The sequence below is a fragment of the Nerophis lumbriciformis genome, linkage group LG36, assembly GCF_033978685.3.
Source record: "Nerophis lumbriciformis linkage group LG36, RoL_Nlum_v2.1, whole genome shotgun sequence".
NCBI classification, from domain to species: domain Eukaryota; kingdom Metazoa; phylum Chordata; class Actinopteri; order Syngnathiformes; family Syngnathidae; genus Nerophis; species Nerophis lumbriciformis.
Genome location: NC_084583.2, coordinates 21,482,153 through 21,502,690, shown reverse-complemented (window position 1 = coordinate 21,502,690; position 20,538 = coordinate 21,482,153). Strand labels below are relative to the sequence as shown.

At 41.4% G+C, this 20,538-nt stretch overlaps 1 protein-coding gene across 1 annotated transcript in view; it reads right to left on the bottom strand.

The window, feature by feature from the left end:
- Positions 1–4,780: 4,780 nt before the first annotated feature.
- The window catches only part of LOC133577055 (homeobox protein CHOX-CAD-like), a 36,558-nt gene continuing 20,800 nt past the window's right edge, over positions 4,781–20,538 (bottom strand). Inside the window, exons 2-3 of the mRNA XM_061930577.1 lie at positions 10,533–10,681; positions 4,781–4,972 (exon numbers count right to left, since the gene is read on the bottom strand). Of these exons, the coding sequence (XP_061786561.1) occupies positions 4,781–4,972; positions 10,533–10,681 (341 nt within the window). The remainder of the gene's footprint in view (positions 4,973–10,532; positions 10,682–20,538) is intronic.

The following is a 20,538-nucleotide window of genomic DNA, read 5'->3' as shown; positions in this document are numbered from 1 at the left end:
GTATTTCAGCGACTGTGTCACAAACCTGGGGGTAAAGTTTGACTCAGATTTTAAATTCGAAAAACAAATCAGCAGCGTCGTTCAAAAAAGCTTTGATCAATTACGCCAAATAGCGAAAGTGAAACCGCTTCTATCAGGACATGATCTTGAGAAATTAATCCACGCCTTTATCTCGACTCGTCTTGACTACTGTAATGCCCTGTATGTAGGCATTAGCCAGGCCTGCAGCTCGTGCAGAACTCTGCTGCTCGTCTGCTAACACAGACCCGCAGACGTGAGCACATCACCCCTATTTTAGCGTCCCTTCACTGGCTCCCTGTGCGTTACCGAATACATTTTAAACTCCTTTTATTTGTTTTTAAATGTCTAAACAACCTCGCGCCAACCTATCTCTCCGACCTCCTTCAGCCTTACTGCCCCCACCCGATCCTTAAGATCAGCCGATCAGCTGCTGTTGACGGTCCCTGACACAAGGCTGAAGCTTAGAGGTGACAAACTCTCTCGTTTGAATCACACATTAAGAGTGTTACTAAAACGGCCTTCTTTCATCTCCGTAATATCGCTAAAATTCGTTCTATTTTGTCCACTAGCGACGCTGAGATCATTATTCATGCGTTCGTTACGTCTCGTCTCAACTACTGTAACGTATTATTTTCGGGTCTCCCTATGTCTAGCATTAAAAAATTACAGTTGGTACAAAATGCGGCTGCTAGACTTTTGACAAGAACAAGAAAGTTTGATCATATTACGCCTATACTGGCTCACCTGCACTGGCTTCCTGTGCACTTAAGATGTGACTTTAAAGTTTTACTACTTACGTATAAAATACTACACGGTCTAGCTCCGTCCTATCTTGTCGATTGCATTGTACCATATGTCCCGGCAAGAAATCTGCGTTCAAAGAACTCCGGCTTATTAGTGATTCCCAGAGCCCAAAAAAAGTCTGCGGGCTATAGAGCGTTTTCTATTCGGGCTCCAGTACTATGGAATGCCCTCCCGGTAACAATTAGAGATGCTACCTCAGTAGAAGCATTTAAGTCCCATCTTAAAACTCATTTGTATACTCTAGCCTTTAAATAGCCCCCCTGTTAGACCAGTTGATCTGCCGTTTCTTTTCTTTTCTCCTCTGCTCCCCTTTTCCTTGAGGGGGGGGGGGGGCACAGGTCCGGTGGCCATGGATGAAGTGCTGGCTGTCCAGAGTCGGGACCCGGGGTGGACCGCTCGCCTGTGCATCGGCCGGGAACATCTCTGCGCTGCTGACCCGTCTCCGCTCGGGATGGTGTCCTGCTGGCCCCACTATGGACTGGACTCTTACTATTATGTTGGATCCACTATGGACTGGACTCTCACAATATTATGTCAGACCCACTCGACATCCATTGCTTTCGGTCTCCCCTAGAGGGGGGGGGGGGTTACCCCCATATGCGGTCCTCTCCAAGGTTTCTCATAGTCATTCACATCGACGTCCCACTGGGGTGAGTTTTTCCTTGCCCGTATGTGGGCTTTGTACCGAGGATGTCGTTGTGGCTTGTGCAGCCCTTTGAGACACTTGTGATTTAGGGCTATATAAATAAAGATTGATTGATTGATTGATTGACAGAGCTTTCGCCGTTGCTGCTCCCAAGCTCTGGAACGACCTACCTCTGAGTGTTAGACAAGCCTCCTCTCTTCCTGTTTTTAAATCTCTCTTAAAAACATACTTTTATTCCATGGCTTTTAACACTGAGTGATCTCCATCCTGCAATGGCGCCCCATAATACACCTGCTGTCAACCTGTTTTTATGTTTTATTCTATTTTAATTATTTATTTTTTATCGTGTTCTGTTTGTGTTGTGTTTGCTCGGTACTCGTTTTATCTTTTAACCTGTCCATTGTACAGCACTTTGGCTACCCCTGTGGTCAATTTTAAATGTGCTTTATAAATAAAGTTGATTTGATTTGATTTGATGTGCGAAAAAGCCTATTGCCACAATTCTTTTAACAGTGAACCTCACCATCAGCGGCTGTTCGACTATTGCAGTGAATCACACCTGAGCCATCATACATGAATCATACCTTTAATGGACGTGGGAAAGTAAACAATGTGATAAATACCATTTTACATCAATTGATCTTGGGATCTAGATATCTGGTCAGGACACTCCTCACTCTTTTGCCTTCACCTTCATTGTCCATTCCTTTTTGGGGACTTTCTATACTCTGGACCTAGACGTTGAGTCCGCGACATACATCCTCGGAATTGGCGCTCGTACTTGACGGCCGCAACCACTTCATGGCTTCACAATCGCTATGGAGTACAAAACTAGACATTGAGTAATCGCTCGGCATACACTATATTGCCAAAAGTATTTGGCCACCTGCCTTCACTCACATATGACCTTGAAGTGCCATCCCATGGAATTGTCCAAAATGTTTTGCTATCCTGGAGCATTCAAAGTTCCTTTCACTGGAACTAAGGGGCCAAGCCCAACTCCTGAAAAACAACCTGTTGGAATAATTGTTTGTAAGTTATCACAAAAGAAACGTTGTATTATGAATGCTGTCTTTCGAGGCCTAACAAGAGGAAGGAGGCTCGTAAAACTCCACTGTGATTTCAACACGGACAGATGGGCAGGATCTGCTCAACTTCCAGAGGAACTCTCTCTGAAGTATTTCACAAACTCTCTTCCAACTGTTTGGTGACCGAGGTCAACGCTATTTACGACCCGCTGCCCTCTTGAAGTCCCTGTGGTCAGGAGACGGGAGGGGTTATCCATTGTCCTCCAACACCTGCCCCAGCTGGATCCAGGAAGAGCCCAAGCCCGAGAAATCCCACTTCTTGGACTTCAAAGCGACCGAAAACAATGACTGTTTTAAATACTTCCCATTCCTGCTGTGACATGTGTTGGTGCGTGAACATTGAACATCTGAATAAAGGAGTAGACGAAAACCTTCTTCGTCAGAGCGTGGTGCAGGACTGTACAGAGAGTGCAGTGGCCATGTCTCTCCTCAATTGAGTCCAAATTGAATTCTGTCTCTGTTTGATTCCTTGCCTTTTGTCTTGTTTAACAGATGTCCTCAGTGTTTGAACGTGACACAACCCCACACCATAATTCCTCCTCCACCAAATTTCACACTCGGCACAATGCAGTCCGAAATGTAGCGTTCTCCTGGCAACCTCCAAACCCAGACTGGTCCATCAGATGGAAAAGTGTGATTCATCAGTCCAGAGAAGGCGTCTCCACTGCTCTAGAGTCCAGTGGTGATGTCCTTTACACCACCGCATCCCACGCTTTGCATTGGACTTGGTGATGTAGGGACGGCGTGGCGCAGTGGAAGAATGGCCGTGCGCGACCCGAGGGTCCCTGGTTCAATCCCCACCTAGTACCAACCTCGTCATGTCCGTTGTGTCCTGAGCAAGACACTTCACCCTTGCTCCTGATGGGTGCTGGTTAGCGCCTTGCATGGCAGCTCCCTCCATCAGTGTGTGAATGTGTGTGCGAATGGGTAAATGTGGAAGTAGTGTCAAAGCGCTTTGAGTACCTTGAAGGTAGAAAAGCGCTATACAAGTACAACCCAACCCATGTATGGCTTAGATGCAGCTGCTCGGCCATGGAAAGCCATTCCATGAAGCTCTCTGCGTACTGTACGTGGGCTAATTGGAAGGTGACATGAAGTTTGGAGCTGTGTAGCAACTGACTGTGCAGAAAGTCTTTGCACTATGCTGACCTCTCTGTCAGTTTACCTGGCCTACCGCTTGGTGGCTGAGTTGCTGTTGTTCCTAAACTCTTCACTTTTCTTATAATAAAGTTGACTTTGGAATATTTAGGAGGGAGGAAATTTCACGGCTGGGTTTGTTGCACAGGTGGCATCCTGTGACAGTTCCACGCTGGAAATCACTGAGAGCGGCCCATTCTTTCACAAATGTTTAAAAGTTAAATTTAAAGTACCAATGATTGTCACACACACACTAGGTGTGGCGAAATTATTCTCTGCATTTGACCCATCACCCTTGATCACCCCCTGGGAGGTGAGGGGAGCAGTGGGCAGCAGCGGTGGCCGCGCCCGGGAATCATTTTTGGTGATTTAACCCCCAATTCCAACCCTTGATGCTGAGTGCCAAGCAGGGAGGTAATGGGTCCCATTTTTATAGTCTTTGGTATGACTCGGCCGGGGTTTGAACCCACAACCTACCGATCTCAGGGCGGACACTCTAACCACTAGGCCACTGAGTCAAATGTTTGTAGAAACAGTCTCCATGCCTAAGTGCTTTATTTGATACACCGGGCGAAGTGATTAGGACACCTGATTCTCATCTTTTGGAAGGGTGGCCAAATAGTTTTGGTAATATAGTGTATACTCTGCGATGTAGACCGTGAAAAATGTGCTAAAAATGCTACAATGCTAACGTTGGCATACATCAAGTACCAAAACATGACACCTGTATCATTTGCAAAAAAAAAGCTATCATACTAGAATGTTAACCATTGTACTGCGGGCCGTTAAAAAATTAGCTACGGGGGCCGCACTTTGGACACCAATGGGTTAGAGTGTAGTAAACTTTTACATTCTTAGACACATGAAAATGTATGAACTTATGTACAAATCCCGACTCCTCAAAACGCTCTTTCATTTGCGACCATTTCCAAATTAAGGAGTATGTTACAAATATTATTGGTTGCAGGTGTGAACAGTTCATGTCTTGATCCACGGTCACAGATTACAGTTGTCAGATATAGTTCCTTTCAGACTAATGCCCCGAATTGTGGGGTTCTTTGGACAAACTCGGCGCACTTCCCCGTCATATGAACTCCAGCTTGAATTCTTCTGATATGGCGTTGGACAGAATGTTGCTGGGTGCGTTGTGGCCCTCACGGGACCCCATGGGTGCAGGCGGGGTGCTGGTGGACGTGGACGGCTGCTGGGAGTCCTGCAGCTTCTTCTTGTTTACCTTCCTCTCTTTGGCGCGCCGGTTCTGGAACCAGATCTTCACCTGGATTAAAAGCACACTTTTTACTAGAGATGTCCGATAATGGCTTTTTATGTGATATTCCGATATTGTCCAACTCTTAATTACCGATACCGATATCAAGCGATACCAATATATACAGTGGTGGAATGAACACATTATTAAGCCTAATTTTGTTGTGATGCCCCGCTGGATGCATTAAACAATGTAACAAGGTTTTCCAAAATAAATCAACTCAAGTTATGGAAAAAAAAAGTGCCAACATGGCACTGCCATATTTATTATTGAAGTCACAAAGTGCATTCTTTTTTTTAACATGCCTCAAAACAGCAGCTTGGAATTTGGGACATGCTCTTCCTGAGAGAGCATGAGGAGGTTGAGGTGGGCGGGGTTAGGGGTGGCGGGGTTGAGGTGGGGGAAGGGTGTAGCAGTGACGTGCGGTCACTAGAGGCAGGTGAGGCGGGGCCTCATCTGCCATCATGGAAAGAAAAAAAATGTAAAAAGAAAAAAAAAAAATTAGATTGTTTTATGTATCCAGTGATTATACTATAAAGTTATTTTCCATTTAACGTCACCAGTTTTAGATTATTTTTATTCAAAATCGCTGAATTTTCACATTTGCCGTTCAAATACTGAGAAGAGACGGTAGCCAGGTGAGGCGCGTCACTCAGTGCCTCAACATGGACGGACTCGGCTAACTGCTGGTCTGCTGTGCAGTGAGACCGTATTGCTATATGAATTATATTATACATGTCCATAGTTTAGTTAGCTGAGGTATATAATGTACGGTGTATTTTGTCAACAACTGTATGTGTGTAACGTATTTCTTGTGCTGAGCGATCATAAAACTGCTGCGAAGACGCACTGGCTGAGGCACGCGTAACCCCGCCTCCTGGTGCTGAAGACACGTTCGCCGCAGACTGCACCCACCGACGGGAACGCCACACCAACCAAAGCCCACACCCAAACCCTCCACGTGCAAGACCGAATCCACCCAAAAAAAAGTCACTTAACAAGAAGCCAAAAAGTGCAAAAACAACATTGCTCGCGCCGGAGGAGCCGTGAACGACTGCTGGGACACTACATTAGGTACACCTGCAGACTGCAGCACGGATTTCATATTTCATTCATTCACAACTCCTCCAACACCGAACACCACTGTACCCGCACTTATAAGTAAAGATAAGACCATAATAACGTTTTTTTTTAATTAAATGTGCTTTTTTGTGTGCTACAGTTTGTATGTGTAAAGTTAAAGTTAAGTTAAAGCAGGGGCGTCACTAGCTTTTAAGGACAGGGGGGGCTTTGCCCCCAGGAGATGCACAGGATGCGAGCGAATGTTACGCACGAGCACAAAACTTCACAAACGGCTAACAAAGACTTAGAAATTATTCATTGTTATTATTATTATTTAAAAAAAATGCACGGGACGAAATGAAATGCTCCCCAGGACGATGGCTTTTAACCATATATTTTCTTTTTCTTTTTATGTATTTATTCATTTTACATTTTATATTAAATGTCTTGGTTTTTCCTCCCTCTGAAAATCCTATTAAATGTTTAACAAGCCATCCTATAATAATAAAACAGCTATTAATGTAACAATACAATAAAACAAATATATTTAATGATGTTTTTTTCATTATTTTAACAATAGGCTTATGTATATTACTTTATATAGATTCTACAAGAAACACAAAACTTAAAAAATAAATGATTTACAATTGCACACACAAGGTTTTGTGCAGCTTCACTCATTGTAAAGGAAGATAATGTGCTTCGTACACCTGCAGGACCGCAAGCAAGGTCCCAGAGAAAATGCGGGCTGGAATTTGAGTGATGTGGGCATTTTCTATATGAACAAGTGGAATGGATTGGATACCGACGCACGAAAGGGGCTCTCTACCTTACGCTACGAAGTGGGGGGAAACTGAGTGAATAATAACAGGTTATATGATTATTTATTTAAACTCATATTTGGGCCACTTTATAATGAATATGTCGGCATTTATTTGTAAAAAACAAACAAAAAACCACCAAATTATTTAGGGGGGCTTAAGAATATTTTAGGGGGGCTTGAGCCCCCCTAAAATAGGCCTAACAACGCCAATGAGTTAAAGTAGCAATGATTGTCACACACACGCTAGGTGTGGTGAAATATGTCCTCTGCATTTGACCCATCCCCTTGATCACCCCCTGGGATGTGAGGGGAGCAGTGGGCAGCAGCGGCGCCGCGCCCGGGAATAATTTTTGGTGATTTAACCCCCAATTCCAACCCTTGATGCTAAGTGCCAAGCAGGGAAGAATGCTGGTATGAGCTTTTAAACATAACCCGTTAACTGCTGCCAATCAAATGGTGAATAAGATACTCTTTAGAGTTCATATGTTTAGCGAGTAGCGAGGGGTGTATATTGTAGCGTCCCGGAAGAGTTAGTGCTGCAAGGGTTTCTGGGTATTTGTTCTGTTGTGTTTATGTTGTGTTACGGTGCGGATGTTCTCCCGAAATGTGTTTGTCACTCTTGTTTGGTGTGGGTTCACAGTGTGGCGCATATTTGTAACAGTGTTGAACTTGTTTATACGGCCACCCTCAGTGTGACCTGTATGGCTGTTGACCAAGTATGCTTGCATTCACTTGTGTGTGTGAAAAGCCATAGATATTATGTGACTTTAAGGTTTATTGTCGCTCTGTACTTCTCCCTACGTCCGTGTACACAGCGGCCTTTTAAAAAGTCATACATTTTTACTTTTTTAAAACCGATAGCGATAATTTTGAAACCGTTAATTTCCGATATTACATTTTAAAGCATTAATCGGCCGATAATATCGGACATTCCTACTTTTTAACGTTTTGTTTAATAACACGTGGACAGATTCTTAAATAAAAGTGAAAGTGCTTGCGGACAACCAATAGGGAGCTGACATTTCAACATTGGTGGCAATAATCGAAATAACCAAGAAAATTCCCAATGCAAAGAGTTTTCGGCCACTGTGTTTTAAGGTACCGGTACCAAAATGTATTTCGATACTTTTCTAAATAAAGGAGATCAGAAAAAATGTCATGATTGGCTTTATTTGAACAAAAACTCTTCTGGTACATGAAACATATGTTTCTTATTGCAAGTTTGTCCTTAAATAAAATAGTGAACATACTAGACAACTTGTCTTTTAGTAGTAAGTAAACAAACAAAGACTCCTAATTAGTCTATGCAGTAACATATTGTGTCATTTATCATTCTATTATTTTGTCAACATTATGAAGGACAAACTGTAAAAATGAATTATTAATCTACTTGTTCATCTACTGTTAATATAATTTACTTTTAACATGTTCTATCTACACTTCTGTTAAAATGTAATAATCACTTTTTCTTCTTTTGTTTGGATGCTTTACATTAGTTTTGGACGATACCACACATTTGGGTATCGATCCGATACAAGTCATTACAGGATCATACATTGGTCATATTTTAAGTTCTCATGTGTCCAGGGACGTATTTCCTGAGTTTATAAACATCATATAAATTAAAAAAAAACTAAAAAGGTTTTGTGATGCTAAATACCAGAGGTGTGGACTCGAGTCACATGACTTGGACTCGAGTCAGACTCGAGTCATGAATTTGATGACTTTAGACTCGAGTTGACAAAATGTAAAAAGACTTGCAACTCGACTTAGACTTTAACATCAATGACTTGTGACTTCACTTGGACTTGAGCCTTTTGAATTGACATGACTTGACATGACTTGCTACTTTCCCCAAAACCCAAAGATGAAAAAGTTATTCGGGAGCGCTCCGTATTTTTCATTGTGTACTTGTCTATCAGCGTTGCGTGTGTCAGCTGGTGTGCTCTCAGTACAACAGCCAATCAAATTAGATCTACTTTGTTTTCATCACACAGCATTCATCCAATCAAATTGCAGGACAACCAACGAAGAAGACATGTCCAAACCACACGCCAGTGAACAAAAAATGATACCTAAAATAATTTTGTTTGGGTATAAAAATTACGAGGTGGTCAACACAAAACGGTTTGCAGTATGCAACACATGCGGTTCCAAAATGACTGATGGAGAGGCAACAACTTCCAACTTCGTCCGGCATTTGAAGTTGCACAAAGAAGGGTAAGTTTTGAATGTAAGATAACGTTTATTGGCTAAGTAACGTGACTTTTATTTGCTGTGTAGTTAAATCAGTGAGGCTGTAAACTCACTGCTAACGTTATAACGTTATTGCAAACACGGGAATCTGTTGCAGTTCACTACCTTATTCATACTTTTTGTTCAGTGATTTTTTTTAAGCAGGGTTACGTTAGTCAATATATCACACGTAACGTTAGACGGCAGTCAGCAGCACCGCGTATTTTAGCCACCTAAAAAAAGACAAAAATAGTAAAATAATGGTCAGTTAAAATGTATACTATATTATGAATATGTGTACCGTTTTAGCTAGCTTTTTGACATACTATTGGTTGTTTACCTCAGTGGTCCCCAACCACCGGGCCGCGGCCCGGTACTGGTCCGTGGATCGATTGGTATCGGGCCGCACAAGAAATAATTTTTTCTTTTTTTAATTAAATCAACATAAAAAACACAAGATACACTTACAAGTAGTGCACCAACCCAAAACAACTCTCTCCCCCCTTTTGTTCTGGGCATTGAACATGAAGACTCTTCCTTCACTGTTCCGAGTGGCCATGAGAGTCTTGGCAGTGCCTGCCTCCAGTGCTCCAGTGGAGCGAGTTTTCAGCCATGGTGGCATCATACTACGCCCCCATCGTGCACAAATGACTGACAGACTCTTGGCTAATTTGGTCTTTTGCAAATGCAATGCAGCATAGGGCCCTGACATATAAAAAGTACAACTTTTTTGTTATGTTCACGTATATGTCATGTTTTTTCAATGTTAACACTTTTGTACAAATAAGTACATTTGCACTTTATTTTTCAATGTGTTTGTTCTGTAAAGGAATGAGTTAATGTTTAAAATGACTGGTTAATAGTGCTATTATAAAGTGCAATGTCAGCACAATTTTCTTTCCTGCAATTTAAAATGCACTTGTTTTAATAAATAAATACAGCGTTTGAAAAGCATACACAATCTGTGTTAATATATTAGTCTGTGGTTAAAAGGACTTGAAAGGACTCGAAACTCAAAATGCAGGACTTAGGACTTGACTTGAGACTTTCCAGTCTTGACTTTGGACTTGACTCGGGGCTTGCCTGTCTTGACTCGGGACTTGACTCGGACTTGAGGGCAAAGACTTGAGACTTACTTGTGACTTGCAAAACAATGACTTGGTCCCACCTCTGGTAATTTGCATGATCAGATAATATTAAAGTTTAAAATATGCATTTTTCTTCTGTCAAAATTGAAAGAAAGAATGCGCTTATTAAAAAAAATAAGTGTTTTGTTTTTTTATTGAAACCCATATTTTCCAGGCTTTAGCGTGCCACATAAAATTATGTGGCGGGCCAGAACTGGCCCCCGGACCTCGAGTTTGACACCTGTGTTATAGCATATAGAAGCATAGCATATATTTTAATGTATATAAATATACTACAGTATCATGACCACTGCCACCTCACCTGTCTTTCAGAGAGGCTGAGTGCCATGGAAAGCTCCGACTTGCGCCTCATTGTGATGTAGCTGTTGAACTGAAACTCATTCTCCAGCTCCTGGCGCTGGTGGTCCGTGTACACCACCCTGTACTTGTCCTTTGTCCGAGTCTTCCCTCCTAAAACACCAAAATAAGCCCAGTTAGAAACAATAATATTACGTGTGTGTGTGCCCTCTCTCTGGAATCTGTTTTTGTTTGTGGAAGTGGAACTGAGAAGAATAAGTCACGTTTTTATGTGCTTTGCTTTTTCAATTCCCAAAGAGTCTGCCGAGAAAGCCTCAATAATTTTTGAATTTTTGAGTCAAATAGAGAGAATGTCGAGGGCACTTGTTGCTAGGCAGAATTCGGGAGCACTCATCATTTGTACTCCATCAGCCACTGTAAAAACGTGCTTCTGGATTGAGATACTTGCATTGACACAGAACTATTAGGACTTTAAGACATTTAATTTCACTAGTCTGTATTAAATTTATTTCCATTAGATTTACAAGACTCTGCAGCATCACGTGGACATCGGGGGCAGTACCTCTGGATTGGCAGACCGGGGTGGTGGTTCCTCTCTTTAAGAAGGGGAACCGGAGGGTGTGTTCTAACTATCGTGGGATCACACTCCTCAGCCTTCCCGGTAAGGTCTATTCAGGTGTACTGGAGAGGAGGCTACGCCGGATAGTCCAACCTCGGATTCAGGAGGAACAGTGTGATTTTCGTCCTGGTCGTGGAACTGTGGACCAGCTCTATACTCTGGGCAGGGTCCTTGAGGGTGCATGGGAGTTTGCCCAACCAGTCTACATGTGCTTTGTGGACTTGGAGAAGGCATTCGACCGTGTCCCTCGGGAAGTCCTGTGGGGAGTGCTCAGAGAGTATGGGGTATCGGACTGTCTGATTGTGGCGGTCCGCTCCCTGTATGATCAGTGTCAGAGCTTGGTTCGCATTGCCGGCAGTAAGTCGGACACGTTTCCGGTGAGGGTTGGACTCCGCCAAGGCTGCCCTTTGTCACCGATTCTGTTCATAACTTTTATGGACAGAATTTCTAGGCGCAGTCAAGGCGTTGAGGGGATCTGGTTTGGTGGCTGCAGGATTGGGTCTCTGCTTTTTGCAGATGATGTGGTCCTGATGGCTTCATCTAGCCAGGATCTTCAGCTCTCACTGGATCGGTTCGCAGCTGTCTGTGAAGCGACTGGGATGGGAATCAGCACCTCCAAGTCCGAGTCCATGGTTCTCGCCCGGAAAAGAGTGGAGTGCCATCTCCGGGTTGGGGAGGAGATCTTGCCCCAAGTGGAGGAGTTTAAGTACCTGGGAGTCTTGTTCACGAGTGAGGGAAGAGTGGATCGTGAGATCGACAGGCGGATCGGTGCGGCGTCTTCAGTAATGCGGACGCTGTATCGATCCGTTGTGGTGAAGAAGGAGCTGAGCCGGAAGGCAAAGCTCTCAATTTACCGGTCGATCTACGTTCCCATCCTCACCTATGGTCATGAGCTTTGGGTTATGACCGAAAGGACAAGATCACGGGTACAAGCGGCCGAAATGAGTTTCCTCCGCCGGGTGGCGGGTCTCTCCCTTAGAGATAGGGTGAGAAGCTCTGTCATCCGGGGGGACTCAAAGTAAAGCCGCTGCTCCTCCACATCGAGAGGAGTCAGATGAGGTGGTTCAGGCATCTGGTCAGGATGCCACCCGAGCGCCTCCCTAGGGAAGTGTTTAGGGCACGTCTGACCGGTAGGAGGCCACGAGGAAGACCCAGGACACGCTGGGAAGACTATGTCTCCCGGCTGGCCTGGGAACGCCTCGGGGTCCCCCGGGAGTAGCTGGACGAAGTGGCTGGGGAGAGGGAAGTCTGGGCTTCCCTGCTTAAGCTGCTGCCCCCGCGACCCGACCTCGGATAAGCGGAGGAAGATGGATGGATGGATGGAGATTTACAACACCACGTGTTGCTAGGCCATCATTTGAGCCCCATCAGCCAATAACAACATTAGCATGTTTACTCCGAACACAGCAAGGGACTATGAGACAAGTTTATTCCTACCAATCAAAGATGGGCACCTTTCACATTTGAGTCAACACTGTGCTAATTCCTGGTACCTGGGAAGAGTTAGGACTTGTGTGTGTGTGTTTATGTTAGTAAGTATTGTTTATATATTGTCTCATTTTGTCCACCAAACCTTTTATACTGTGCGTGAATGCACAAAGGTGAACTGTGTTGATGTTATTGACTTGCTGGAGTGCTAATCAGGCATATTTGTTCAGTGCATGACAGCACGCTAATCAATGCTAACATGCTATTTAGGCTAGCTGTATGTACATATTGCATCATTATGCCCAGAGGTGGGTAGTAACGCGCTACATTTACTCCGTTACATCTACTTGAGTAACTTTTGGGATAAATTGTACTTCTAAGAGTAGTTTTAATGCAACATACTTTTACTTTTACTTAAGTATATTTACAGAGAAGGAACGCTACTTTTACTCCGCTACTTTTATCTACATTCAGCTCGCTACTCGCTACTAATTTGTATCGATCTGTTAATGCACGCTTTGTTTGTTTTGGTCTGTCAGACAGACCTTCAAAGTGCCTGCCTTACTGGTGACGTTTCACTTCGTTCCACCAATCAGATGCAGTCACTGGTGACGTTGGACCAATCAAACAGAGCCAGGTGGTCACATGACCTGACTTAAACAAGTGTGAAAAACTTATTGGGGTGTTACCATTTAGTGGTCAATTGTACGGAATATGTACTGTACTGTGCAATATACTAATACAAGTTCCAATCAATCAATCAAAAGTGTGAAGGAAAAAAGATACTTTTTTATTTCAACCGTACATCCCGTCAAAAGCCTAAAGACTGACTGCACAGTTCCTGTCTTCACAATAAAAGTGCCGCTCCATCGCGCCTGCGCTTTCAAAATAAGAGTCTCCGAAAGCCAGCGCAAACAAGCTAGCAAGCTAAGGAGTTTGACGCCAATATATTTCTTGTAAAGTGTATAAAAAACGAATATGGAAGCTGGACAAATAAGATGCCAAAAACCCACCACTTTCATGTGGTATTAGACAGAAAGGAGGAACTTTTTTTCTCCTCCATTTGAAAACGTGGACGTTATCAGCACTACTGTCTGATTACAATCAATGCAAGTCATCAGAATCAGGTAATACACCAACTTATATTCTAGTCTTCATGAAAGAAAGGAATCTATATGTTAAACATGCATGTATATTCATTAAAACATCTTGAACATGTAAACAAAAACAGCAAAATAAATACATATAAATTATATACTGTATATATATATATATATATATATATATATATATGATTGTTGTTTGTGTGCCATGTTGTTCCAGACCACAGCAAACAGTAGCAACATTTCTGTCAACAAAGATTTGCTTAAGCCTGCGACACATAGACATTTTGATAGTAGGCTAATATAGACACTTATGTCATGAGTTAATTTTTTGCTGCTGCAGACGGATTCGTTTTTTTGTCATTTTGGTCCAATATGGCTCTTTCAACGTTTTGGGTTGCCGACCCCTGCCTTAACATATTTAAAACAGAAAAAAAAAACATCTAAGAAAGAACTATTAAAAGAACACAAAATAAATAATTTACTCCTTAAAACCAACAATATAAAGCATCTGTTTATTGGTTTATTTATCATCTTAATGGTTCATCAACAAAAGAGTTGCTCTTTTATATGGTAGGGCTTCCAATATTACCCAGAATGCCTCACTGCTGCACACAGGTTGGCAAAGCTAACATCCCACAAAGCTGGATGACAATAGTGCTGCGCCAACTTTCTTCTCGACATCCTGCTGGTGTGTTTGTCTATCCCTCTCAGACCTGGCGCCACGGGCTGGGATTACTCATAGATATGAATACATGGACGACGCCTTCAGGCTAAGTTGTCAGGCACGTCAACACGGCCGCCATCTTGAGCAGGGGTTTCGTCAGAGCCATCAGATTGGTGTGCGTCTCACTGGCACCAAAATGTCAATCATTGATAAAACTCTGTCCCAGTTGGCTGAGACTCAGATTCGCCCTGCTCAAGATGGCGGCCGCGTTGACTCGTCGTTCCTGTCAAGACTTGGTCCTGGGGTTTAGTTTTTCTGGGATGCAACGGAAAGTTGGCTCGGGCGAGACGGGAATTTAAGTACATTTTTTATTTAAAGACTATAACTACAAAAAAAAGGAAGTAAACAAAAGGCGCGCACAATGGCGGAGAACAAACTATGAAACCAAAAAGACTATAAACATGGAACAAAAACTTACTTGGCTTGGACAAAAATAGTAGCATGAAGGATGGACATGGAAAGAAGTGTCAGGCATGGACAACATAAATGTGAGGATGTCACCAGAAAGACAAACTGAAAAACACTGAACTTAAATACTACAGACATGATTAACGAAAACAGGTGCGTGACTCAAAACGTGAAACAGGTGCGTGACGTGACAGGTGAAAACTAATGGGTTGCTATGGTGACAATCAAGAGTGCACAATGAGTCCAAACGTGGAACAGGTGAAACTAATGGGGTAATCATGGAAACAAGACAAGGGAGTGAAAAGACAGAAACTAAAGAGTCCTATAACTAAACAAAACATGACTTAAAACAAAACATGATTACACAGACATGACAGTTCCAATGGACAGCAGTGTCAGAGGTGGCGTCAACGTACTGTGTTCATATCTATGGGGCTTACTTCCGAGTCGCAAGATAACTTTTGTTGTGTTTTCCTCGTTTTGTATGTGTTTTGGGGGGGTTTGTGTGTGTTTTGAGTTGTGCGTTTGCCCCGCACTTGTGTGTTGTGTTTTGTGAAGTTGCATGGGTTTTGACAGTCATTATCCACTAATGGTAATTCTCAGAGGTGGGTAGAGTGGCCAGCAATTGTACTCAAGTAAGAGTACTGTTACTTTAGAGATTTATTACTCAAGTAAAAGTAAGGAGTAGTCACCCAAATATTTACTTGAGTAAAAGTAAAAAGTATGTTGTGAAAAAACTACTCAAGTACTGAGTAACTGATGAGTAACATACACACTCATATCATATATATATATATATATATATATATATATATATATATATATAAATATATATATATATACATTGATATATACAGTATATAATTTATATGTATTTATTTTGCTGTTTTTGTTTACATGTTAAAGATGTTTTAATGAATATACATGCATGTTTAACATATAGATTCCTTTCTTTCATGAAGACAAGAATATAAGTTGGTGTATTACCTGATTCTGATGACTTGCGTTGATTGTAATCAGACAGTAGTGATGATAACGTCCACGTTTTCAAATGGAGAAGAAAAGTTCCTCCTTTCTGTCTAATACCAAATGAAAGTGGTTGGTTTTTGGCATCTTATTTGTCCAGCTTCCATATTCGTTTTTATACACTTTACAAGAAATATATTGGCGTCAAACTCCGTAGCTTGCTAGCTTGTTTGCGCTGGCTTTCAGAGACTCTTATTTTCAAAGCGCAGGCGCAATGGAGCGGCACTTTTATTGTGAAGACAGGAACGTCCTCATGTGCGGTCAGTCTTTAGGCTTTTGACGGGATGTACGGTTGAAATAAAAAAGTATCTTTTTTCCTTCACACTTTTGATTTATTGATTGGAACTTTTATTATTAGATTGCACAGTACAGTACATATTCCGTACAATTGACCACTAAATGGTAACACCCCAATAAGTTTTTCAACTTGTTTAAGTCAGGTCATGTGACCACCTGGCTCTGTTTGATTGGTCCAACGTCACCAGTGACTGCATCTGATTGGTGGAACGAAGTGAAACGTCACCAGTAAGGCAGGCACTTTGAAGGTCTGTCTGACAGACCAAAACAAACAAAGCGTGCATTAACAGATCGATAAAAATTAGTAGCGAGTAGCGAGCTGAATGTAGATAAAAGTAGCGGAGTAAAAGTAGCGTTCCTTCTCTATAAATATACTCAAGTAAAAGTAAAAGTATGTTGCATTAAAACTACTCTTAGAAGTACAATTTATCCCCAAAGTTACTCAAGTAGATGTAACGGAGTAAATGTAGCGCGTTACTACCCACCTCTGGTAATTCTACATCAGAAGTATCAAACTCCTTAAGGGCCACATCACAGTTACGCTTGTAACAGTGAATATTATATGCATATTATATGTATAATGTATATGTATATGTATATGTATATGTATAATGTATAATCGCCCCATGATATTAATACACAATTGCTATGCATTATAGGGATGTGACGTTTGCCAAAAAGTCGAGTCTTCTGAAGGAGTTTGATACTTCTGATGTAGAATGACCATTCGTGGATAATTATTATCATATTAATACATCATTATGATCATAACGATACTTGGGGTTAATCCTCCCCTGTCTTTAACTTTTGTCCCAAAATATTCCTGACGCATAATTCTTGTACAAAGACAACTTTTTTGTACTAACTTTTTTGTCCCAAAAAAAAAAAATCATGTATTTGATTTTAATATTGTTAAAATTTACATAATTTTGTCTTGTAAAAAAAATTGCTCAAAATTCTTGTATGACAACTTTTTCCCCACAATATTGCAACCTATTTTCTAAAACAAATCACCAGTTATTATTTGTTTGCTTAAATCAAAATTTGCTCTAGAAAATACCCCAATATTTGGATACAAATGCAATTTTGTAGTCAGAATGTCATACAGGAACTTTTCTGAAGTGTTTTACTGAACTGCAAGTCATTGATTTTGCTCAAAACTTGGTGACGGTAAGTACAGTAAGAATTAAGTGCACATTTGGAAAGTATTTGCAATAATATAGCAAACTAGGTACGGATGTACAGTATGGAACGCATCGTGAGAGTCAAGACTGCAAATGGTTTGTGCATGTGTGAAATGCTGCAATTCATTGTACTCACTGTAGTGAGAAATATTATTATAATCTAATTTGGCTTGTTTTTTATTGTATACATTACATTGTGTGGTACCAAATCCCTAAGCTTTGACAATGAAATCAATATTTTGTATTTTCCCTTTCTTAAAAAACCTTGTGGTACAGTAAAAAATATGCATGCTACAGATAAAGTCCATGCAAACTAAACCTTTTTACTAATCCAGAAAAAAACTATACAAATACCGTATTTTCCGCACTATAAGGCGCACCTAAAAACCACAAATTTTCTCAAAAGCTGACAGTGCGCCTTATAACCCGGTGCGCTTTATATATGGATAAATATTAAGATTCATTTTCATAAAGTTTCGGTCTCGTAACTTCGGTAAACAGCCGCCATCTTTTTTCCCGGTAGAACAGGAAGCGCTTCTTCTTCTACGCAAGCAACCGCCAAGGTAAGCACCCGCCCCCATAGAACAGGAAGCGCTTCTTCTTCTACTGTAAGCAACCACCCGCCCGCGTAGAAGAAGAATAAGCGCGCGGATATTACCGTACGTTCATTTCCTTTGTGTGTTTACATCTGTAAAGACCACAAAATGGCTCCTACTAAGCGACAGGGATCCGGTTCATGAAAAGACGCAATCTCTCCATCCGCACACGGATTACTATTTCACAGCAACTGATATTCCTGTGAACCGCACTGTGGATACAACGGGAGCACGTACGGTGAATATTCGCACCACAGGGAATGAGAAGTCATCCTTCACTGTGGTTCTAGCTTGCCATGCTAATGGCCAGAAACTTCCACCCATGGTGATATTCAAAAGGAAGACCTTGCCAAAAGAGACCTTTCCAGCCGGCGTCATCATAAAAGCTAACTCGAAGGGATGGATGAAGAAAAGATGAGCGAGTGGTTAAGGTAAGTTTAAGTTTACGCGAAGAGGCCGGGTGGCTTTTTTCACGCAGCTCTGTCCATGTTGATATACGATTCCATGCGCGCCCACATCACGCTGGTTTTAATATATTATTAAAGTTTGACTGACCTATTTGACTGTTTTTTTGACATTCCTTTAGCGCAGTTAGATGCGGCTTACAACACGGGGCGGCTTATAGGTGGACAAAGTTTTGAAATATGCCGTTCATTGAAGGCGCGGCTTATAACCCAGGGCGCCTTATGGTGCGGAAAATACGGTAAGTATGAATTGTGAATATGTGTAATACATATACTGTAAATGCAACTACAATACAAATGTGATGAAAATGTGAATAAAAAAACTGCACTACTTTTTTTCAGACACTAATATTTCCTCCTTCCTTGTACAGCAGTAAAAAGTGGCACACACATACTATAGGCAGCGTGGGCAATTGTAATATACAAATGGTAATTGGTGCTCATTGTTCACTTAAAAGCGCTGTTCAGAAGAATCGACTTGTTCGCAAACGTCACATCCCTAAAATGCATAGCAATTGTGTATTATTGTCATGAGGCGATTATACATTTACATTCATATAATTTTCACTGTAATAAGTGTAACTGTAATATGGCCCTCAAGGAGTTTGATACTTCTGATGTAGAATTGCCATTAGTAGATAATGATTATCATAATAATACATCATTATGATCAGGCCCGGCCCTAACCAATCTGGCGCCCTAGGCAAGATTTTAGGTGGCGCCCCCCCACATCGGCAGTGAAGTGTATATACTCACAAGAACCCGAATAGCTTTGTCTTTGACCTTTTTTTTTTTACTTACAACTATACCTAATATATAAAGGGGTGGAAAAATGACTATTACCTGCAGGGCAAACATTAGCTAACCAGAAGGCAATAACAATGTAAACAAAAAACACCTGCTTAAAAGATCTAATACAAACATTTATATGCACGTACAACACTTAGAACTTTTAGCATATCAGTATGTGGAATTAAATGATGGAATGGATTAAGTAAAGAAGTTAAAAATTGTACTGATATGATCCAGTTTAAGAGGTTGTTCAAAATAATAGTGCTTACAGAGTACAAAGAAGAAGAATTATGAGAAATACTTTCAACCTTATTGAAAATAAGATATTCTTCATCTCAGTATGTTAATAATGACTGAATTAATTAATTAATTACATATTACAAAACTGTTGTATGCTAATTCATAGATGTTATTTTATTATATAAAAAGGTCAGTAAATGATTCTATATATTTGTAAACGCTTTGAAGTGGGAAAGGGGTAGGATTAAATAAGCTTTGCTTCTTCCTACTCCTTTTCGGGCATGATGTAAAATGAAATGATATGAAATTGTGTGATGTATTATGATGTAAGTGTGTTCATGTTCCAAATAAACTAAAGAAAGAAAGAAATGTCCCTGAGGAATGTAAGGCGGGAGTACTGTAATTACCTAACGTTACATTATTATTTTCCATAACAATTGAGCCCCCTCCACAATATTAACCCGACGTTAAAACAGAACTAGCTATTTATTGATTAGCAATTGCCGAATCATGTAACATTAGCTTAATGCTAAAAAGCCAGGTTACTGTCACATTCTGTAACAGACAAATAATTTCATGTAGGCTAATACCTACCTGCTACCTCTGTATTTTCTCGTTTCTCCTCCTCTTCTTTTCTCTTTTTTCTTCCCTGGGCACCTGTCAGTTTTGGCCGTTTTGACATCTTGTGTTGATTTTTTGATGTGGTGACGTCCAAAAAGAGTCATGATACGGGAAGGGAGGGGGCGCACCGTGTAACAAATAATATTTCTATTAAATAGGCTTTGCTTTGCATTTTAATTAACGTGGGATTATTTTTTGTATTTAGAAATAATAGTACCAACTTTTTTTTCTTTTTTTTTTTTTTTCTCCAACATTTGTGGCACTGGCGTGGCGCCCCCTGATGGACGGCGCCCTTAGCATTTGCCTATACGGCCTATGCCACGGGCCGGCCCTGATTATGATCATTATTTACTGGGGGTTAAGTCTTTTACACTAGAACTCCCAAAGGGCAGCCATTTTGCTTTTCTACCTTTAAGGTAGAAAAAGGCAACACGAAAACTCTCAGGAGATGTCTGAAGCGTCCCCCTACTCAACCAACCCTTCCCCTAATCTGAGCATTAGAGTG